Raw genomic sequence first — 25,033 nt, 5'->3', positions numbered from 1 at the left:
CACTAACGTTTGCCCTGAACTTGGTTTAAAAACAAAGTTTTCCCATGTGGGGCTCTTATTTACATTTTTAATCCTACAAGGACCTGTTCCTAAATGTTCTCCAGTGGTTTGGACTGCTATTCATTTGACCTATCTTAACTGTCTATTCAGAGTTCAATCCACAATAAATAGGAAGCAAGTGATGCTTCCAGAGCGTGAGTAATTATAAGAGAAAGGAGATCAACTGTTCTGAAGCAGTATCTACTTGAAATTGAGATGCCCAACTATACACTGGCTAAATTTGGACAAGATAAATTCCACAAGGTTGTCTTCCTGCCTTTACCATTTAGATTAATGCTGGCTCCATTGTTTCAAATTTTACCACTGTTGACAACCATTGCTATCTGAGCTTACCAGCCACCGTAATTTTTCTGTGCCTCAGACTGTAGTTCCCTGTGTCCTGCTTAGTCTTTGCTAAAGACACCTGACCTCCACTGAATAGAGAGTCATCATCATACATGCTCGGTACAATCAATACTCCACTGTAGCCTTGAATGATCTCTAAGTGCACTTCAGCTGCAGTATTTTCAGCAATGTTTCACAAAGTATATTTAAAGAAAAAGATTTCTGTGCTGTTCTCAGAACTGTATACCCTTTTTCAAGGTACTTTCAATGCTGTAGTCTAAGTAACATCAAATGATTGAAAGTGTCATCAAACATTAGGCTACTAAAGTATTTATATTGAAATTTCCCAGGCATTTCTCAGATTGACATCCAAACCATGGCATGCAATTGAAGTTTACAGGAGGAGCGCTAATAACTTTGGGAGCTAACCTCAAGACACCAAAAATTTTACCCCTCATCTTAGAGGTGCAGAGACACCATACAGTAGAAATTTCCTCAGAACTCGGCATCAACTGGTAACTGTAGCTGTCACCCAACAGATTATTGGGACTGAACTATTCTTTTACATTTCAATCCCTCATATTAGCTTTGAAGAACACTTCTAGATAAGTCTGATGTGCTTCTAATACTTCTAGATAACAGTCTGTTGTGCTTCTACCACTGCTACCTTCTTCTGGCTTTTTGAGAAGAGAATTTTGGCATTCAGGGAAGCTCTCCCATAATACTTAATTATTTTTAAAGGTTAAGATGTTTCCCAGATAATACTACATGAGAAAGATGTGTCCATAAAAAAAAGTAGACAAAGAAGATGGAGACAAACACTTGTTTAATGAACACAATGCTGATGTTAAAACATTACTAGGTTATTACTACTTATTTCTCTTCATGTATACATTCATTGAAACTCCAAAATTACACTGGACATTGCATAAATGAGACAAAGCTCATACATATGTAACTATTCTTTTAAGAAGCTAACAGACAAAACAGCAAATGAAGTACAAATTTGGGGAGGGGTCCGTATCTATTCTGTCTTCCTGTATTTTGATCATTATCTATTTATGGCTAGGTAAGAACATCAGCTAACAATGCACTACCAAATCTAAGATATCTGGAGTGACTTTCATAAAAGAGGGAGAAGTTACCAGCAAAGATGTAAAGAAAAAAGACAATTTTAGCACAACACACAATTTCCCAAAACCTATTACATGTCTTCCCCATGTAATAAATCCCAAACTTTTATAACCAGAACTGAATTAGGCAAAGGCTTTAAGTATTTGAAAAAAAATGACAATCAACAATTCAACATCATGTAACACTAGTTCCACTAGCAAGCGTAAGATTCAAAAAGTAAAAATATCTAACACTTCAGTATCATCAAAAGTATCAAAAGTCGCTAGTTACCAGCAAGTCTGTTTAGATTAAATTGCCTTTTCATGGCATCATGTCTAACTTTCCTGTACCACAGTACCAACAGCATTTCTTAAGCAGACTTAATGGGCCAATTAAGTTATTACTGCCTTATCCCGCAGATCAGAAGCATAACCTGAAGTCAGAGTTTTCAAGTGGTTCTCAAACCTGAATCAGAGTACAAGCTTCCATAGAAGTTTATGTACATGAAACTAGTTTGGTATGCACAACCCCAGGCTATATTCTTTGCTGAATCACCAAGAGATTTCTAAAGCACACTGAAGCTTTATTAAGTTCTCTGTCAGAAGGCACTTTTTATGCAGGGATAAATTTCATTCCATACCTCAAGTTTTAAGGCATATAGATTAAATATGATTGTACGAAGTTAACATTTTTGTAAGTTTAAGAACTTTGCAGCCAAGCTTCGTCACCCTATTTTCACATGAGACAGAAGAAACACATTCTGGTCTTCAGTAGTTTTCTTTCAGGAACGTCTAACAGGACCCTACATACATTATTCAAAATAAAGACTTTACAACGTTTGGCTGTAGCATTTCTGGAACCAGCCATTCCAAAATATCAGATATGTCTTCAGATTCAGTTCTTTTATGGTAGGTGGATCATCTTGAGTTACAGGACTTGTATCTAGCCCTCTAACACTTCAAGCTTTTTATTGCCTTCCAGGCTGCGTACAGTTTTGGTAAGGTGATGAATTTTGTCTTTTTTGCAATTGCATCCACAAGTGTAGTTCTTGTTTTGATATTATCAGTGTAGCTTTCCAGGATGTTCACACCAGAGATCAAGTATTTTATCCATGGTACTAATCGCAGGTTAAACCCAGTCCAATTTCACCTTGCTTTCATTTTTTGAAAGAAAGAAAAAACCCTCTTAACGTGAACTCTTTGCTGGTTGTGCTTCACAAGGTAGTTAAGCTTCCAGAGATTTAGGAATAGATGCCATCTGTATGATTTAAACTTTTATTAGAAATCCATTTGGTCTTGCTTTTCCCTTTGGCATCCTTTCCACTGGGAAATACTGAACAATCAAAGCCTCTGCAGTTCAAACTGTGGGAGAAGGGAAAAGGCAAAAACGGAGGCAAAAACAGGAACAAGAAAAACTCTGCTAACCTAGTTTATCGTCAGTCAACTCAAGGTATCATCCAGTTGCTATTAACAGTGTTTTCAACAGTCTGAATACACATTTAAGAAGTTTTGACAAGAAAAATACTATATCAATTGAGAAAAAAAATGGAATTGTAAGGTAACAAACATACATAGTAGTTTCTTGGTTTTCTGTAACTCAAGACTTCCTTGCCAAATAAATTAATAAAATCAGATGGTAGAAATGCTGCTCTAAGATCTAAGAAAACTGAAATGATGAAATTATTAAATTTGCTTATTGTGTGGCAAATGCTTTGCTGAAGTAAGCCATATTTGCAGCACAGTCCTTGAGATATCCTCACACGTGCATTTTTGGTTTTTTTAACTGTGGAGCTCTCGTCAAAAATTCTGAGTTACTTGCCTTGTAGTACCAGTCCTGAAATTTTTTACAGCACTCTTCACTGCAGAAATCTCTCACTACACCATCAAGTTCCTTAGTTGCTCCCTTTTTGCACAGCTGTGAGCAGTAATTACAAGTAACACATCTCAGTCCTAACCGTCTTGCAAAGTCTTGTTTATATAGCAGCTTGCAGCCTGGAAACAGATTTTAAACATTAGGAACAAAGTAATTTTTACAGAGAGATATCACAGTTAAGAGTTAAATACTGAAAATTAAATGAATACAACAACAGCTAACGATTGGGGCTTCAGAAAAATTCAGGTTGCATAATAGACTATATTTCAAGACATTTTTACCTGAATATCTTTCCTGCACAATTCTATGGTTTCATGCGATGTCTGCATCTTTTTCAAAACACTATGCTTGAATCTGCGCTTACTGAATCCCTGAACAAACAGTCAGGGAAAAAACGTAATTTTCTTTTCATATAGACCCATGCAAAAGCATTGACTTCAAATTACATTGCTCAGTTACACATCCTCAGAATGCTAGATATCCAGACAATGACGAGCAGAAATTAAGCTAGACAACACTATCCACTAAAATGATACCTATCTTCAACGATCAACTTATTTCTATTACTACTTTCATTCATATTAATACAAGAAACCACTTAAGACAACTCATTAATTTTTAAGAATACTAACAGCTACAAGATGACCTAAGAACTGAGGAGTTTCTTAAAAAAGTAACTATAAAGTAAGCAATGATCAGTACTGAGAATAATTATGCAATGATAGGAGTTTACATATGAAATTTGTGTAGGATTTGTATGCAATGCATCTTTTTTCTTTTCACATCAGGTGTTTTTTTTTCTGCATTTGCTATGCAGTCATAATTTCAGGGTTGCCATAATGAGAGGTATATTCTTCAATAATCTAATCCTCCCTCAAGCAAATTTGAAAAGACATTCTAATGTATTAAATGCATTAGAAGATGAATACTGTAGCTATTACATAAGCTATTTTGAGAATATAATGTATTGAACTACCTCAAATCTACTGTCTATTCAGCTGATGCCTAAATCATATACCAAACATGTCTAATTGTGCTAATTTTACAGTATAAGAAGATGAAGTAACTGTCTATATTTAACACTGGATGGACAAGGTAACATCTACACAGACCTTTCATCTAAGGTACTGCACCTGTTTTCATGATCTCCCAAATATCACAGTACCGCCAAGACCAGAACTCACATCTTCTAAGTGCACACTCTGCTAGGGCATACAGTCTAACACATGCAGACTTCTGTACTTCTGGTAAGTTATGAAACTCAATATGTAACATATATGCTGCATGTCCTCTGGCATACAGAATATAAAAATACTATAATTATAATGTATTCAGTGATTTCAGTTAAGTGACTTGTGCTGTTGACTATTAGGGTAGAATTTCATATGTGTGAAACTGATACCATTTTAAAAATCACTAAAAGCACAAGAATACAAGTGGAAGCGGCAGCAGACAGCATCTTCCAAAAGCAAAAGGTTATTCTGGAAATTTAACTTGCAATGCTACAAGCTTTGCTAACAAATTGAATTTATTAGCAATGCAAACAAAGACAGTTATAGAATATCATACAAATAAAACACTGTAGGTAATAACTTTGGTTTCAACTGTGTTTTTTTAGTTATAGATCTGATTCTTTAACAACAGAAGAAAGAAAATTACTAACACACAAAACAGGCAGTGCAGATGAAAAGTGCCAAATCAAGCAATCATCCTTACAGTGCAACTAATTCAGATGTTAAATACACTGCTCTGAAGGAAATAATAATCCTAAAGATACCAGTGTGCGCAAGCTAGTAGTTAGAAGTACCCATTAAAGCACTGAAAATTTCTCATCAGTATTTCTTCCAGCTGGCTGTATCTCTCATTATTGTGTGGGGCATCAGATTCTTTCCACTTCTTTACAATTCCAGAGATAGCTCAGCACCACAGTGTATCCTCCTCTTCAGCTGTGCCTTAAAAAAGCCATTCAATGCTGCATCAACCTTGCAAGACTAGATTAGTAGAAGTACTCTACCACCAATCAGGTAAGCTATGTGCATCTGGCTAAATAGTCTACAAAAAGGAACGGACAAAGTTGACATTCTTCTTGGCTGCTAAACTGTAGGGAGTAAAACTGAAGATACTGCTGTTACATTAAAAAAAGTTATCGGGTAAGAAATTCTCCATTCTACAGTCAAACATCTCCCACATCTTTGTGACTCATGGAAAATAATGAGCAGTGAACATTAAGTAAGGGGAAACAAAAAGTCCAAAATTTCAGCCCTTAAGACTAAATGCCTGAAAAACATGGGGTTTTCTATAGATCACTGGCTGCAGGGCTTCTTGCTGAAGAAGGCCTCTACAGAAGATAGAAAATCCATCTTCATAAAACTTCAAATGTTGACAGAAGATTCTTAGAACACTGAAGACTTTTAAAATGGAAGTACAGGCTTTTTTTTCTGCAACATCATGAGCAAAATTCTTTAGATTTGTCTGATACTTTTTTATGTCCTTGTAATAGGTAACTTAATCCACCTGACCAGGGAACATTTGGTTGCTTCAAGATCATGTCACTTCAGACAAAAGGAAGAAAAAATGCCTTTCTTTTTATAGAATGTGTTTTAATTAGGTTCTTCGTACTCTGTGCGTATCTAGGATATAACTTTTTATTATAATGCTATGGTTTTGACTGGAATAGTAAGACTTTCTTTGAAGTATGGAAAAAGGTATTCGCCTTTGGCAAAACAGATTCTGAGCTCTAACAACTTGGTTTTCACAGTGTACAATGTAAATCCTGAATCAACAGAGCAGCAGCATCCATGCTGGCTTTGTAGATGAGACCAAGAAGTAGACTTTGACTGACAGTAGATTGTGGACGAGTAATACAAAAAGTCCTGTTGTTTCATCTTCCCAATATCAACACTAAAATCCTGAGGGTTTGGCCAGCCTAACTCCCCCGGGGACTTGGGGTTCATGAGTATAAGCACTGCCTAAGACAAACAGCTGACAGCCCCAACATTTTGAACAAAAATATATGAGTAAAAGCCTAAGTTGCTCAGGATTTCTGCTATAACACCATACACACAAGTTAGTGTGACCAGATGGAAATCTCTAGTGCTTTAAAGTGTCTCTAAGAGAAAACAGCTCTTAATTTCAAAGAAAAATGTAAGTGCAGGTCATTTGTTTCAAGCTGCACAGGTAATCAATTATGTTCTTTAGCAAAGTTCTAACAGAAGACCACCCTGCAACTCAACTGTCTCAGAGAGACCGTTAAGGAACATTTTCAGATGAAACATCTCCAACTCAAAATCTGAACCAGGCAAAAAAAGAAGTAGTTGAGTAATTGCTAAATCAACGTAACATATCCTTAATTATGCTATTAGAATTCTGGCTTCCAAGCAAAACCCAACACAAAACCTATCCCTTCCAACAGCCCTGAACTTTGATTCCCCACATAAACTGTAGAGAGAGGATAAGGATCTGAACACACGCAACAGAGGCTTACTGACAGAACAACACACAAGCAGTTCCTCCAAACCTTTACTTCAGGCATGTTCCAGGTCAAGAGAGCTTCCTTTCTCTTGGCAGACCCAAGAACTGCCAGATCCAGCACTGCAGAGCTACCCATGGTAGGAAACATGCTTCACTTGACTGTCTGCAGACTCAGTGCAAGCCAGTTACTAAGAACCTGATCCTATTCTACCAGCAGCATCTACCTGAATTATGGGAAGTTCAGTACATTCACACATCAAGCACCTGTGAAAAAGGAATGCTGAACTAGAAACACTTCCTGAGGCCTCAACACCAGTCTCTCCTTACCACAGAGAATAACATCTTTTCTAGAAAGTAATAATTTCATCCTAAAAAAAAATTAGTTTTTTACCTCTGAAAGGCTGTACTTACTAGACTACCTTTCTCCTCCTTCAAGCTACATACAAAACTTACCTGTTCTCTCATCTTGTAATAACTTCAACTGTTATCCTTTAACAACTTCATCTAGAGAAGAATAACAACAGGCCCATCATATCACAAGCCTACAGTACCAAGAAGCCTGTAGGATCACAAGCTAGGTCTTGAAGATTTCTGGAGCTATGTTCCATCCACATCATTCTGCTGCCTCCCTCTGTATTGATTTGAATGCAATAGCCACCTCTTCCATACCCACATTCCTATAATCCGGTGTCTCTGGCTTCACAGTAAACATCAGTATCCTTATGAAAACAGATGCAATGCATACAACTGTGGGTCCTGCTTGGATTACCATTAAAATAGACCCCACCCTCCCTGTGTTACAGAGAGGCTGTGTAACCCACTTCCTTCCTAGTCTTCTGCTTAAGAATGTTTTATTACTTTCTTATTCAACTCAACTTTTATAAACCCTCAGTTTATCCTAGTATTTTCTATATTAGATACTAGCTCCTTCCTTTCTCCTCCCTCCTACTCTCATCCAGTTACTCAGTTTTTGCTTGTTCTTAAATCTGTTCAAGTTGATTATTCTTTCAGGTTAATAAGAAGCATCTTTATAAGCTTTCTTCTTCTTGTGCTCATAATCTCAGCACCTTAAATTTTCATCACCCTTATCTGCAATAGCCGATGTTGTCTTCAAGTGAAGACCTGTCTCAAACCTCTTCAAAGACACAACAGTGGAATTAACACCAAAGAACACCAATTTAACAAGGACTACTGTAGTTGAACAATGTACAAGATTTCACTTGATATTCTTTACCATGTTAGAAAATAGCTCTCCATGAACAAGAAATCTCAAGATTCAGCACGTGTACTCAAATTACATTTTAAATGACGTTATATTAAGTGTATCAAATGTTCTCCCTCTATAGACAGAGGGAAGATAAACATAGAATCTCTTCCTCAGCATAGTTCTATCTTTCCAATTTTTCAACTACAACAACAATGCCAGAAGTATCAAAATCCAGGTTAACAAGTTAAAATTTTCAAGTCATTCCAGAAGATACGCATCCACCGAGCGCTAACTGGAAACTACATCTACATGATCAGACTCTTACACGAGTGGAATACCACAATAACCAGCTCTCCAGCTCTTCCATGTGTGTTTGTCTGGAAGGTGTGGACCTGTGCTTTCCTTCAGCATAGCCAAGCGCATTCACTTGGTGCTTCTGCAGCAAGGGAGCCTGTTACATAGTTCATAAGGGACTTTTCTGATTTGAATATGCTGTCTTTTTTACCTTAATTCATTTTTATCAGCAGAAAAGTATCTTTGAGCTTTTACAGTAACAAAATTTTTTTGGAATAGTCATCTGCAGCTCAAAGATTTAATACCAGACTACTAAATGAGATGACATAGCCTGAACAACTGCACTGTGCCATGCAGAGTTCTCTAATGAAAACTGCTGCGGCTCAAATGGATGTCAGGGATGTCTCACTGTAACTTTTGTCCATAGCAGTTAAAGGAGATTGTATTCTCTCAGAGTGACTCAGGCACCTCAAAATCCCTCCAAAGTTGGCTTCCACTTTTCTCCTAACCTGATTGGTGGGAAAGGAATACCTTCCTTCAGTAACAACATGACTCTTGCAATTGTGAAAGGGCATTTTTATGTATCATACATTTTACAGTATTTAAGATGTGTTTTGCTTTTCATTTGTCCCCTTTTGCCAGGATATTCCAACTCAGCACCAAATAAACCTTCAAAAGAAAGCCACAAGGAAGCTGGTATTTCAGGTTAGGTTTCGTCTCAGAGAGACACTGCCAAAAGAAGCGGTCAGAAGCAAAACCAAACTGTCTAACATGGTAGGCTAAAGCTGAAAAGGCACCATAGCAAGCACAAGTTATTTTAACACGGTTAAGTCACTGTCAGAGCTGCAGAGAGGGAAGTAACAGCTCTGTGAAGCACAAACCCGAGAGCTTGTAACAGAACATTTATTATGCAAAACACCTAACTGTGATATGAAATTTTACATATACTAAATAGAATTTTTTTTCTTTAACTACCTTCTATACTACTTACCAATCCTTGATAGCTTTATGCAGTCCTATTGCAAAGTAGCATGCAGTTAAGAAGTTGTAATTATGCCATAAAATTTTTCATAAAAATGGGTGCTTTACTACTGTCTTCAAAAATTTCTGCACACTAGCTCAAATTCTGTACACTTTATTTTTAAAAGGTATAACAGTGTCTCTAAAAATAGATAGTTGATAACGTAAGCTATAAAAAAAGCTGTGTTTTAACAGTTTCTGTAGCTTTCACATTTAACAATAAAGAAACCAGACATCAGGAATGAAGAGGTTCAAGCAGGCTTGATGGCAACCCCTTTCACCTAGGGGAACACAGCAGCGCAGCGCGGCAGGGCCAGCGCACTGACTTTTCCTCAGCGCGGTTCTCCACCTACCGGAGAAGCCCAGCAACTATAACTAAGTCTTAGCAACACTTCATATCACACATCAGTTTTGAAACCAGTTTGTTAATGTTTCTAGTAACAACAGGCATTGCTATAAATTTTAGGTAATATCTTAACTGGTTGTGAAACATTCATATGTAAGCACCTGTATAAAATTTAACACACTTGTCTTTAGGCTATTCACATATCTGCAATGTTTTCATGTAAATCTAAAAATTAATCAACTAAACATTTAATAGTATACTTTACTGAACAATCCACTGTGCAGCAGTGAATGGAAAAATGCCACTCTAAAATCTACAATGCTTTAACTAAATACGCATCTTTCCTAGACATACGCAGTTCTAGAATCACTTAATTTCCTACATTTCTTTTTCCACTTGTCAGCTCTACAGTATTTCAAAGCGAGTTATCTGTACTTAAATGAAATATCAGAATTGTCTACACTGAGTTTAATTTGCAGAATCCATAAATCCCAGAAACACTATCAAGATGACAGTACAGTTGATAGTTTCATAACTGGCTTTTATCTGTATTATACATTTGAAAGGAACTCCCAAGCATCAGATAACTGAGTTACTCCACAGCTTACTGACCTTCTCCTTCCAAGAAGCAGGCCACTGTATATGAATCAGTGTTATTAAAATTCACATTATAAAATTATTACAAACCCTCTGTTATTTAAATCATAGCACTTAGTTCTATTGAAAAGATGAATTAAATGGAAAATAAGTCTGCAAGTAAAAGTTATAGTGATAACTCATCATAAAATAGTTCCATTGTTGGATTGCCAAAGACTAATTTGTTCTCCTAGACCCTCAGAAGGGATATATATTTAAAAAACCTAAACCTCAATAACTTGAAGATTTCCTCAGGATTAAAAACTTGCACAGCCTATCCTCAATTGTCACTCATGCAACTATACATACATAAAAATCTACAAGCAACTTTATCTTCTTGCTTTAGCATATACAACATACATCTTATTTAATTTAGATACTGGTATTTTGGAATGAGGCACTCTAGTGGCAAAACTCCAGGACAGTTTAATTTCCAAAGCCTCAGTACCAGGGGAACAGATTAAACTCTTTCAACTAGTCCGTTCAGGTTGTTCATCCTCCACGTAGCATCCCAGTTTTGGACAGAAACAGAAAAAGCATACTGTGCTCCACAAAATAATTAATAACCATCTTTAGCACAAATGATAGGTCAGTTCTAATTACACCTTATTGCAATGGAATTTTCAGCTGGTCATTGCACCTATTTTTAAATATCTTAAGAGAAACATATAAGTAAACCGAGTTGGAGTGAAACTGCACAGAAATACTGATCCCAGAGACTTTAATGTGGGTGCCAGGATTTGTGTGTAAATACATACGTATGTGTAAAAAAAAACCCTCAGGTATGAAGAATGTGAGCAGAGGAATGACGACATCTTCAGTACTCCACCTAGGCACGCATAAGCAGTCAAGTGGTATTTGTGGTTGATCTTACATATGCTTTCCCATCAGTTTGCTTGAAGACAAACAAATAAGCACTCTTGCAGAATTTCAACACCTGTTAATTTTATCTAGGAGCTTTTTTTTTTTTTTTTTTTTTTTTTTTACAAACACACACCTGAAATTTTCCAGTATTTTCCCTTGAGAGTTCAATTTCTTCCAAAAATGCCAATAACTTTTGTGACTGAGGACCTTAAGTTACTTCTTCTCAAATCGTTATACATTGTCTTCTGATGAAGAATAATTGCATGCTCAACAACATAATCTATGTTGGTGAGCTTTCTTGAACACTTTGCAATATCAAAACCAGCATGGCCTCCATATCCAACAAGTTTATTTGATACATCTACTAGTTTTTTCTACTTCACAAACAGATGGACATATTTCTGCAAAAAGGCTATGACATCAAGGAAAAACTGGTGGTGTTTGGGTGCCTGGAAAAGGGGGAAGAGAAATGTATCACCTCTGATGATGGAACTTGACTTCCACTCAGTCCATCTAAAGACCTGGCCCTCTCCTCCCCACGTCAGATCTAAACACTGTTAACTCTTGGATTCCACTATTTCTGCAGCAATCGATGACAATCATTGGTTTTCCTTTAAAATACAGGGCCTAGGTTGTTTCTACAGAGCTTCTGTGCAGGTCAGCAGTTTATTTTCATCAGGTAACACAGACAGCTTTTTTCATATGCATCACAAAGCAGACCTAAGCTACAGCCAGCAGATGTGAGCAATATTTATTCAAGTTACATTCTTCTTAATGGTGCTTTTGACTACCTCCTTTCTATTACTCAGTGGTTCAGATCATCACAGTAAGCCGATAAACTTTGTTTTAATGGTAACATTTGGTGTATTGATCCTCAAGCTGGCAGTCCAACACATGCAAACTCAGGACCCACACTAAGACATCTGGCAACGGATTCCCCACTGTATTCATGCAGGAGACTGTTTTTGTTTCTTTCCTTCCTCAAATTTTCCAATAGGAAATACAAGTCCTCATTTATTTCACACCTCCTCATACAGAAATCTATCTACAGAAGTAGTAACATGGCATAGCTCGCATTATGAATCTTACCGATTTCATTGTTACAGCCACCAGACTTTAAAACGACAGAGTCGTAAGTATTCACAGTATACCAGCGTATACTGTAATCTCCAGGCCAAAAAAAGTTTGCTCTTTGAATATATTCCGTGGAATCGTTTTATTCACAGAAACAATTTCTAGCTAGATGTTACTGAGCACTGCAATGATACACTGTAAAACTGTGCCTTGCTTTGTCCTTTTTTTCCCCTCCAGCTATCACTTTGCAGTCCAGAACACAAGAAGAAAGTAATGATGGCAAAGAAAACTAAGCCACCACACTGCATTCATCAGAAACAAAAGCTTGCAGAGTCCACAGCTATAAGGGAACAGCATGGAGGGAAGGCTGCCTCCAGCCCCGCAGTCCACCCCTCTCCAGCTTAGCGGGATCCTGCTACAAGTAAATTGGCACATCTGCTGTTTAATCTGCTTGAAAGCAGAGATCTTCAGCAAGGTTTATCAAACAATAGTGAAAGTATTATTATTATAACTAAAGGGAAAAAAATATTCACTATATGCTCCAGAGATAGATCATCCAAACTTGTAGTTAAACTTCTAAGATCAAGATTAAATACAAGTATTGAAGAATAGCTCACCAGAAGTGGAAAGGATAGGTTCTCCTTAAGACTGTATTTTGCTGTTTCTACTAAAACAGTATTTTAATGCAACTTAAAAGACTCCTATGCCCATATACCTCCTTTTTAGTTTGTTTTCTTTTTGAAAATCCAAATCATTAGTCAGGAAAATTATAATGACAGTAATCATCATACATCAACAGGCATCATTCGAGTTACGGCTTGAATAACCATTCTAAGCCAAACAGAATTTCCACTGTTGTATTAGATTTTGAAAATACTAATCAAAGAGAAAGCTTGGTATTCCTCAAGGCAGTTAGTGTTGGTATAGGCTCCACTGCATAAATTTCAAGAAAAGAATTTACATACAATTTTTTTGGGCATATGTATGTGCATACATATGTGTATGTATTTATACACACACACACACACACACACACTTAAAGAGTGTTGCCCACTCTTCCTTAACCTGGAGTATGTGGTGAAAAACCTCAACAAAAGACCTTAAAAGCAGCTTGGATAAATTAACAGTACATGCACTACTAATAACAGGTACATGCACTTCATTAATAATAATGAAGAAACTTCTGTTTTAGCCTCAAGTACAGCAGCATGAGTTGTTACCTTAAATTGTAACATGAAATATTAACATAGTAAGTCAACTGCAGTAAAACTACAATGACCAATACCTTAGAAAAAAACCAATTACATACATACCTTCACTACAGAAGGGTCTTTTGATGCCAGAGAAATTCACCGTCTCATGCAGCGTTTTCTCTTCTTGACAGTATTCACAGTATGTAACTATGCAGTGCAGTTTCTTATAATCATCAGAACATGCTCTGCTGCAGAACTGATACACTTTGTTCTAAATGCAAAGTTGCAAAGCGTGACGAATAGGGTTAATGCATAAAATCTTAAGGTCTGGATAATGGCAAACTATTAAAGTTGCACTAAGACACAACTTTAACATGCAAAGTAAACAGAAGTGCAAACGCACAATTAGGGTATGACTTCTAATGCTAAAAATTAACAACTCTCACTCAAGCTGACAGTGAGTGCTACAAATACTCAATTTCATATGAAAATGCTAAACAGAAAATATGCCAATCAATCTTAGCATATCCTCTTCAGATACACTTTTCTATGAACTGAGAGAAGTAACAATGGTCTATAATATCTACAGTCATACAATAACTGAAGATGAAAGCAGATTTCAAACTTATAGCTGATCTATTACATTCTTCTTTAAATTCCACAGATGCTTTTGTATTTGTTATTTATGAACAAAGACTTCTGCTTTTATCCATACCGAAGTTAAATGATATTCTACAGAACCAGGTCGATTTTTATTAACTTAATTTTTTAAGCTTCAATACCTTATAAAATAGCTATCTGAAAAATTGTATTGGAGTTACAGGTTTCAACTTTTAAACACTTCATCATTCTAAAACCAACACCAAAAACACCCTTACCTCCCATTCCAGTACTTCTGGCTTTGAACAAAAAGAACTTTTGCAATAATTACATTTCAACTGAATATCACTGGGAGAGACAAACTGACCATTTGTTGAAGACTGCACACTGAGAGTCTGAAAAACACAAATATACATACACATCACTTACAAAGTAAGTTACTTTTAAAATGTGTTTTTTCAATTAAGCCTATAGCGTTTGAGAATTTGAGAGTTTATAAATAAACTCAGGAGCATTTCTGGCAAAAGCACAACAGGTTAGTCTTCTCCCTTAATTCCTTCTTCCTCGTCATCTTAGGTTTTCCAATCTCAAATCTTTACCCACACTTCCACTGTAATTACTTCAAGGTTGTATTGCTTTTACTTTACCTTTCTAATGCCTGTGATTTAAGGGTAATTATAACTGCCAAAAAAACCAGTCTCCCAGAACTGAACAACTGTTAATCACAAAACATGTATTTTCAGATAAATATGTTTCACAGCTTGCCTTATTTTGGTCACAGAAGTTCAAAGACCTATAAACAAGTATTTTCAAATCCAAACCTCACAAAGGCAGATTATCAACACCTTACCTAAGCATACCACTTGAAAATATAAATACTAAAGTAAAAGGCCTTCAGTAAGAAACTCTGCATCTACTCAGATTAAAGAGAAAACTAGCTAATAGTCCTAGCTGGCCTCAATCACCATGGCAGGAAGATGCAATCATTCAAACAGCAAGCCCCTAAACAATTAACGGTTTTCAGATTGAGAAAAATACTATAGATTGCATGTGTAGGTATGAAAATTTAATTCTGTAACTGAATAATTCACTTAATGCATTTCTGAGGCAATCAGTAGATAGAGAATTCAATTTTACAGTATCTGTAGTCTTCCAGTAGGTCTTATATGTCGACAGAACATAAGTCTTTTGCACGTTCCCTAGATCAAGCAACAACTATTGGTGTATTGCACATGCAATGTTCAAGATAAAATTTGAATCAGTAGTGATCATAGTCACTTGAAGAATCCAGAGGACAAATTTCTTATGTCCATCTTCTCAACAAACTTTCCCACGCCGTTTGCAACAAGACAAATGTATTTAAAGATGACAAGTTCTCTTCAGACAGATTTGTTACTACCTCTCCACCTTGTAACAGTGAAAAAGTAAAAACATTTCTGTTACAGGATACTTTTCTTCAGACTCTCATGTTACTAAGGGTTCACCTACACTAAAAAAACCCAAAACTGTGATGAGACTGATTACTGATATAACCCCTCACATAAGTGGACTGGTACTGCTGAGTGCTAGCTAGCAGTGCAAACAGTATCATTTTATGCAGATGCACTAATTCTGTATCAGGAGTTTGCAGACATTAAAGTCATGCACATTTGCCAATCACGGACAGGACCCGAGAACAAAATGCCACATACAGCAGAAAAGATGCCACCTTTATCTCAACGGTCCATTGTCCCATAACAACTTTAACACAGTCTGATGCCCACATACAGTATTGTCATATTTTTCCCCACTATATCCAGCAAATGTCCCTGTGGTTTAGAGCGGTTTGCTAGACTATGGCTGCTCTAAATAGGTAGCTGAAAACTTGTGCTAACATGGGAGCCACAAAGGCATTTTAAGGTCAAGGTCCAATCTGTGTATTTGCAGGTTCCTTCACAGAGCAAACACCATTCTCAACATGTGCTGCCATATGGGTTATGCAAGCACAATGAAAGTCCTAGAAGTTCTGGTTGAGAACAAAAAGAAATGAAGAAGCAAGTATATGCACCACCTCCAGTTGAGGAATGAAGGAAATGTTAAAGAACTAGCAGATGTGACTACTTGTACAGAAACACTGAAGTCAGAGGGATGAATGAAGATGAAATATATTTAAGTGCTCATCAAGTGAAAAGCAACTGTATTTTTTGATGTTTATAATTACCTTTAAATATGGGACCAAAACACCCTATTGTGAGGGCTACAAGTAAAACATGCTTTTTTGTTATTTTCTGATGTATGGTACTGTTAACTTCTTTTATTTCTTTTCCCAACTGTTTACTGTGGTAGAAATTTAGGCCCTACATAGTCTAGGGGGCTGGTAATTGAACAATAACAAAAGCTAGAGATGTGAGAACAATGGAGTTTGAATCTGTTTAAAATTAAAACTTGTTTTAAAGAATACGTACATCTAACTGTAGATAAAAAAAATCTAAACAATTAAGCATTACTGCTTCTAAAACAAAACCAGTGGTTTTTTATCACAAACTCCTAAGGTTGACTAAATTATCTTCCCACAGAACTCAGTAAAGAACTGAATTCATATTACTGAAAGCTCTAAACCAAGCAGAAGATGGTTGTAAAAACAATGGTTAATCACATGATGATTTTTTATGCCTTCTCAAAGTTTCTATTATCCTGATTACAATTAAGGACTGCTTCTGTATAGTATTTTAATGAGTCAAGATGACATGCACACAATATTTTCATCATCTTGCTTCTCCTCTAACTCACAAGATGCTTAGAATAGAGAATATCTTTAGGAATTATTTGGTAGCATTATTTGACAGAAAGAATAATGCAGCAAAGAGATCATAAATTCACTAAAATCTTTCACATGTCACCCCGAACAGCAAGGTTTTATCCATGTTGTGCTTTATCAAAGATATCTTTGAAATCATCTCTCTCTCTATATATATATATATATTTGCTCTTTAGAATATCTTAGATTAAATCAAGAAACAGTTTTGTTTAATCTGACTTTTCTTGAGCCTGCCCTGAACAACAGGAGCATGGGAAGTACCAAGCAAAGTGAAAAATCATTGTAAAGCCCTTTTCCGCCTTCAATGCAACCACCTCAAACTGCTCTAAGCTGCTAAATTACTAATGAACAGTAGACAGACACAGCCTAGGACTCCTCTGAGAAGACGAGCGTAGTAGCACAGTTTCTGGTCTGCCCCTGCCACTGCAGCATAAGCGATAGAGGGGGTTATCCTTGCTCACAGCAACACAAAAATCAAATTGTGGAAACATTTCTGTACATAAATGTATATGTGGAAGGGCTAGTAGGCAACCAGACTGTGGTCAGGGTTTTTTTTCTACTTAAAAAATAACATTGAAAGAATTAGGTTGTTCTTAACGTGAAAAAGAGAAGCAAATACGTACGAGGAATCTTCTAAATACGAATAGCCACTAGAACTGTTCCACAAGCAAAATCAGAGGCACCAAATTAAACAGGGAAGGAATCAAACGCTCCTCTTACGCTCATGCACACACAGACCTTCCAGCCTCAGCATGGAAGACTCAAATATTTTTATTATGATCAAATTTGGAAAAATATTTCTGTGACAAGCATGCCAAGCTTCCTCCACACTTCCCACTGCAACATACTGCTTTTTTAAAAGACATGTATCTCTGTGTGTGAGAAAGAGGTATGTAACAAAGAACACTTACAGACACCATAATGATGCTGAAAGAGGACACAACATTAGTGAATAACCAGAGTGAGTAACCTGCTAAAAAACATTGTACTTATTCTTAGACATACTAGTCCTACAACTCTCCACATACATCCATAAACTGGGGGGGGGGGAATCAATCAAAGCTTCAGCACAAATTTTCTGAAAATTTTGCACAGACTCATGTTTTGCAAGATAGCCTGTACTTTAAGACACTTATACATTCGCTGACTTTGGGAAGACATTTGTACTACAGCCTCCACATTCACAATAAATAAATTAGCAGTTTATTTTTCTTCAAGAGACAAGTTCAGAGCAAGATCTTCAACTGACCCAGTAAAGGTACCAATAGCAAAACTGGCTTAAAACAATACAACTTGGGAACAGTTCCGTCCTTAACTCCGCAATAACATTCTCCAAGACAGCATGAAAGATGACAAGATACAGTCACACTATTCTACCACCAACTACCAAACAAAATCACATCAAGCAGGCTATTCTCCCTCTTTTACCCTCTTTATTACAAGGATGAATGCTCTTGCAAGCTGTTCGCACAAAGGAGACTATAGATATGGACATACATTGCACAACAAGCAGCTCAGCTGAATCTTTCAAATATTTTAATGCATTAAAACAACAGTTAGCTAGAAACAAAAGGTTATTCATAACATAAAAAACAATCAACCCTAAAGTACTGTAAACAAATTGGGAATTTAAATATTCCAACCCATTTGTAAACCAAAAGGACTAAAATTTTTGCAGAAGGGCAACACAGACCTGAAACAGCAGTTATTCTGTTCCGAGAAGGGTAACCCTAACAAAAGAAAAACATATAGGAAGAACAGGCACAGTAAGTAAAAGGGATTAATACAATGCCAGAAAATTAAAACAAGAGTTATCTGCATTAGTAAACAGTGAAAAATATGGAGCACCATAGTAAATCAGCCATTTTTTCAAAATATCATTGCAGAAAGCATTGCAATTGACCAAATGGATTAAATCATTTTCTCAATTTAGGTTTTCTCAATTTAGGTTTGATCCCTTATGTATCACAACGTATAAAAAAGCCTCAAGGGAACACTTACAGTCCAATGCTCACATTGTGGTATACCATCCTTTCCATCTAAATACTAAATGAACAGAACAAATAAGCTGTCCTCATACAATCAACTCTTAACTAATGGTGAACACATTTTACTCTTCTAGACAGTGAATATATAAAAACTATCAAAAGTCAGAATCTGACAGAGATGTTTGAGCAAACTAACTGTAAGCAAGTGACCACCTACCCGTTCTTGGGTCTTTACTGAGAACTCACAGACTCTGTGGCTGCTCTAATTAAACTACACTACAACATTAAAGAGACAAATCTACATGTAGCACTAAAACTGCAACAGAAGCATCAGCAAGGTCTCAGTAAGATCAGAAACTCACAACCAGCATCAACTGATCCGGCAGTTATATTCAATAATGTTGCTTCACCTTGACTTATCTGCAAATCCAAGAAGGCCCAGGCTGTATTTGTCATTCAATAGCTTTATTTTTCTCACTCAAATACCAGAAAGGTTTTGTTCTGAGAGTTCTTGGGGCTGCAATCAATTGTAAGTCCATGTAGAATAAAATAATGCCGAATGAGTTTGCAAGAAGTATTACAGATGTGTCATTACATACTAACAATCCGTATATCTAGTTTGTTCATCAGTTCTACTGACAGACATCTACTACACTGGTTAGCATGGAAGCACAGAACAGGGCTACATGATGGAGGTCCTATCCAGGATATATTAAGGACGCAATTAAGAAACTGATTTGCTTTCCAGTTGACAGAAAACAGCGAAGTTTAAGGACAAATGGGAAAACCCTGTATGGGTATAACTGTTCAAAAACACGTGAGAAGGCAATTATCAATCACACAGTGCACATCTGGGAAAGCTGTTTTTAAAAAAATTGTAGTATTTTCTTTTAAAATGTTCTTTGATCACCTACAGATTAATCACTACAACAGATTTTACATATACTTTAACCTTAAAAGTTAACATTAAAATATTATGTTAAAATATTAATATTTTATTACTATTAAAATAATTAAAATAATTATTTTTAGTATTAAAAATATTATACTTTCAAAAAGCATAGCAGCCTCTTCCAGTGTGCCTATCATTAGGCTTGGAACACTTTGGTTTCTTGACATAATTTAAACGGCTAGTTTCATCCATAAACGTTCTAATGGCTTAGGCTCTAACCTTTCATTTCACAGGCGGTCACTATTCCCCATGACACACCTTTGTTAGTACCATATTCAACACAAGAATTCTGTTACTGTATTTAGTATAAAAGAGATGAAATTTGTTGATCTTCAATGCAAAACAGCAAGGCTCATCTCCATAAAGAGACTGGGGTGGTAAAAATAAGATGAGCTGGGATATTGCTCTGCGTTTTCTTAGGGTATCAAGAAGAAATGGGTTGTTGTTATCCGATTTTCGAAGTTTAAGATAGTGGCTAGTGTTATCACTATGAAACAGTACTTTGATCAAAGAAATGGTTATGAGCCAGAAGCATCTGTTATGTTAATTGTAACTCATAAACATGTATATACAAGCAAGTTAGTTTAATATGCAAATACTTAACACAAACACAGGTACACAAATATTTAGGGAGGAAAAGATTTAACACAACAGCTAACCTGAAATTTAGCTACACAACTGGAACTGCAAAAGTTGTACAGTTTTCCATCAGGCATTGTGGCTTGATACTGAGGTAAAGAGTTTCGTTTACAAAAGTGGCAAATAATTCCCATACCTAAAAAAAAAACGTAGTTTACAAACAAAATAAACACCAAATAGTAGCGTAAAAGAACCCCACTGGATTACAGGTCAGTTCTTCCCACATTTCAATGTAAAAAGTTAAGATTTGTCTGTTTTCCAGTCAGCTTCTGTAAGTCACATAAAACTAAAGAAATTGCAGAGGTTTTGCTGAATTCTTCCATTGAAGACCAGCGTTAAATATGAAATAGCACCTTCTATAAAATTCACTAGAGCACTTTCAACTTTGAGTTAGCTGAATTAAGATCTAATGCCTGCTTTGCATATTAAAGAACACACGTTTTGAGTTATTTACCAGTTCCTTTCACCCAGATTAAAAACTCTTACCTAAAGAATATCCATATACATTATAACTACCTCCATCCTTCTCCAATTGTTGCTTCAGGAGTGGGGTTGGATCACAGACAAGAGAATATTAATTCATATGCATGAAAATTGCACTATGATTCTGTGACACAACAGAGCACATTATGTCTCAACATTTTTTCCCCAGAAGCCTCAAGACAGTTGAAAATGGTTTCCGACATCAAGCAAAAAGGCGGCCAGCAGGGAAAATGACCCATGATGGGTCCATTTACTAGTGTTGAATATAAGATGATCTTTTTCCTTTTTTTTTTAAATAAGTTTAAAAACCTATAGCCATATTTGCATAGATTGATTCTAAAACAAAACAACCCACCCCCAGTGTTCAAACTTTAAAAAAAAAAAAATCTACTCTTATCAGTGATGAAAATCCATCATCCTTTTCACTTACTTTGTGATTTTGCATATTTTGATTTGTGTGTGTTCATGCATGCAGTTGAGCAGTATGGCTCCATATATCCATTAGGTCCTATGCACTGAGTCATGTCAAAAAACCTGCACTGAGCTCTGCAGCCAGTACAAGATGTTAATTTGCCATATTTCTAAAACATAAAACAAAGCAAAACAATGCATTAGTTAAAACTATGTTTGGCTTTTGGTTTTAAATTATGGTATTATGAACACAGAGGAAAACTTACTTAATTACTTCTGCAATTTGCTCCCCCATCAGAACCTTCCTACATTAACTAACTCTAACGATCATCCTCTCAAGAGCATTCAGCACTACGGTTGGGTCTCTCATTCCTGGGGGGAACCTGGCTAAAACTAAACTTCTGTGTAAAGACAAAAAACAAAAACACACACCCCTCAAAAAACCCAAGCAACCAACCAACAAAAAAAATCCATCCCAAACTCCACAATCTGCAAACTGTGAGCTGTGGTGAAAGTATATAGCAAGTTGTGCTGAGTCGGAGAGTTTGAAACAGCGCTGTTCCTCTCTCCTTGTTGATAGGACAACGGTTTTAAGAAAATAAACAGGAGTCTGGCACAGCAAAGATGAAGGATAAATAAAGGTGCTAAACTTGGAAAAAAAATTGTACTCTCCAAATGATAACATCCTTAATATTATCAAGTATGAGCTAGGTGTAGCAGTTTCTTGGTAACAGCACTGTGGGGAGAACCTCTAACTTCTCAACTCTCCTAGTTCCACTCTTCCAGGCAGGAGAAACACACTGCAGAGTTCCTATGCTCCTCATTGGATCCAATGAGGAACTGTGACTCCGTGAACCTGCTAAGATTCAATTTTGACATCTCTCAACACAGCAGTCAGTCACTCAACACTTTTCACAGAAGGGAACAAATGTTCTATAAAAAGCACAGAAAAGTCGCACCAAGCAGTAATACCAATGACAGCACACAAAATCAATAGTTCTCATCTGCTACATGTATTACATACTTCAGTGTTAGGCAAACATCTCAAGCACTATAAAGCAAATTTCAGAAAAAACTGTCTAGACACCTTCCCTGCCCACAAAAATAGTATCATGGTTTTGACAGTGATCACAGAGAATTCCTCATCTGAACAGTGACCAGTCTCCTATCAGACAGACTCTCTTCTTATTGAGTACTAGAAAATACCCTATTGACACTTAGGCACTTAAGATTTCTTCCCTTCTGTTGAGGAATAATTTTGGCACTACCTCTCCCTCTTTCCCTCTTCTCAAGGATTGAAGAGGGAAGGAAAGGCAAAGCATGTTTCATAGATGCTTCACTTTGTTCAGAGTAACAGAAGCCTCAGTGGGTATCTTCACTCGTCCTATCTTTAACTACTTACATTTGAGAACTAGCTAAATCCAGTCTTACAGCCAGCCAGAGAAGAAACTTACAGTTTTATAACACGTATCATCTTTCCTGTATTAAAACATGTACACAAAAACGTACAAATAGACATGCCTCTGCCACAAATTGGGTGTAGCATCTTGCAGAGACCAGCAAAATTTCAAGATACCACACAACTTCACAATTTCCAGATGTTGTTTTGATGAAACCTTTGCTGTGGATTTCCTCCAAAAAGGAGTATGTGTCAAGATATCAAGCTCCTACCTAGAGAAGGTTATTTTACGCAACTCCAGGATCCTTCCTTCCCATCTTATTTCATTTTTTTCTGTGTGCCTTTAAAAATTTTACCCAGCACCTAATAATCCTCCTAATCAGCCACAATATTGACAAAATTCACACTAAGTACCAAGACCAAAATGCAGCAGTTATATCGTTCCATGAGTTGGAGCTATTCTTCCAATATACATTCATCTCCTCTGACAGGCTAATAGACAAAAGCAGGACATCAAGAATAGTTCAAGTTATATTACCAGTGAGAACACAGGAGGTCACAATTTACGGAGGACTTGACTTCTTGGAACAAGCTTAATGGACAACAACCATCAAAAAACCTGCATGCACAGATAGCCTTGGTACCTCTAGAATAAACCAAAATGTGAATCGAGAAGCACTGGTGCAAATATGCTGACAAACAGCTTAACAAAGAGCATTCAGGAATATAATCAGAAAACCATGCGCAGGTAAGTGAAGCTTTCGCAAGTTCTAGGTCTGAAAGAAAAATCAAACTGAGGCCATGATGACTTCAAGAGACAGCAAGATGAAAATACAGGTTGTAATGAATTAATTTATAGTAAGCTGATCAGAACATAATCAGAAAAGATTCATTGTGTCAACAGACCACACGTTTCAACAAAAATCCCTTGAAAGTAGAAATAGCTTTTGCTAACCAACATCAAGTATCTCATTATTTAACTGATGTCAAGAAAGGATGATGCACACAAAGTGCAGTGCAGCATCATGTCCACCACTTCCAAATTTCAAACATCCGTAAAATACTGGAGTTGTTTACGGATTTCATCCTAGATCTTTCAGATTTAAAAGCAACATGAAGAAACTTTGCCAGTATCTAGTAATAATCTAGCAAACTTAGATCTAAATTATCAACATTACAAAGAACATGAATTTCCAAAAAACATACCAAGGATGCAGAAGATTCTCTGGGTAGAAACAAAAGCCTAACAGCAAAGCTCTCACTTTATTCTTGTCACAGCAACTCAGAAGAATGTTTGAGCATTTCTGCATTATCAGAAGTTTCAACTTGTTATTACACAAGTGAAGGAGATAGGACACCAGTGAAGAAAAAAAAAAATTAAAAGGCCTGAAACCTCTTCAAATTTATTGCTCCCCAAACCTCGTAATCATTATCTCCTTCAAGTTGAACTTTTTCCTGCATTTTATTACTCTTGTCAGCACTCCCCAAACTTATAAGTTTGAATATTAAAACCATTCAAAACCCAAGGAGTACAACACTGTTATAAAAAAGATTAAAGCATACCTGGAAGTATTTAATCAATCAGCATTATACAGGTGTCTCAAAAATAGTCTATGTAACTCAAAGGCTTCCTCCACTGACAACATCAGGGAACCTCGTACTGTACTATCCCCTATGTTTTTAGGTAGCCCTAATACAAACCAAGAATTTTCTCTTGTTCTTAGAATCATAGCATAGTTTGGCTTGCAAGGGACCTTTGAAGGTCATCTAGTCCAACTCCCCCTGCAGTGAGCAGGGACATCTTAAGCGTCAACTTTCCAGATAAGACACACTCTTCTCAAGGTTCTTGGGTAACTTACATTTCTACTCTCACATTCATCACAACATGTTGTCTTTCATCTCTAAGAATCTGCAGTATTAATTTCATTCTGTAGAGAAAGATTTGAGAATCCTTTCCCTAGAAGTACTCTTCTAGCTGGAATAAACAAAACAGAAAATTCACTAAAAGTAAGGAGAACTACAGTAATACATAGGGTCAAAGTGCGTTCTTAGAGGTAAGGATTTTTGGCCTGGAAACAAGGTAACTTAAGAGGATAATGACAGAACCAAAAATGGTATAAATGTGGGGCACTGTGGATCAACTGTTCATTGTCTTTTCTAGTATTAACAACTATGGGAAATCATATGAATATCAACAGAAGTAGTTCACAACCAACAACAGGAGGCAGCTTTTCACATAACAAACAGCAGGTCAGCAAAACTTCTTACCAAAGCGTCATGGATGGAAAAA

At 36.5% G+C, this 25,033-nt stretch overlaps 1 protein-coding gene across 1 annotated transcript in view; it reads right to left on the bottom strand.

The window, feature by feature from the left end:
* ZMYM2 (zinc finger MYM-type containing 2) overlaps positions 1 to 25,033 on the bottom strand; it is a 72,504-nt gene that overhangs the window by 23,003 nt on the left and 24,468 nt on the right. The window contains exons 6-10 of the mRNA XM_059824586.1: positions 21,364 to 21,514; positions 20,471 to 20,586; positions 14,353 to 14,469; positions 13,595 to 13,745; positions 3,316 to 3,488 (exon numbers count right to left, since the gene is read on the bottom strand). Of these exons, the coding sequence (XP_059680569.1) occupies positions 3,316 to 3,488; positions 13,595 to 13,745; positions 14,353 to 14,469; positions 20,471 to 20,586; positions 21,364 to 21,514 (708 nt within the window). The remainder of the gene's footprint in view (positions 1 to 3,315; positions 3,489 to 13,594; positions 13,746 to 14,352; positions 14,470 to 20,470; positions 20,587 to 21,363; positions 21,515 to 25,033) is intronic.

This window comes from Gavia stellata, chromosome 1 (assembly GCF_030936135.1).
Source record: "Gavia stellata isolate bGavSte3 chromosome 1, bGavSte3.hap2, whole genome shotgun sequence".
In the NCBI taxonomy this organism is placed as follows: Eukaryota; Metazoa; Chordata; class Aves; order Gaviiformes; family Gaviidae; genus Gavia; species Gavia stellata.
Note: the sequence above shows the minus strand (reverse complement) of the source record. Positions and strands in the feature narration are given on the sequence as shown.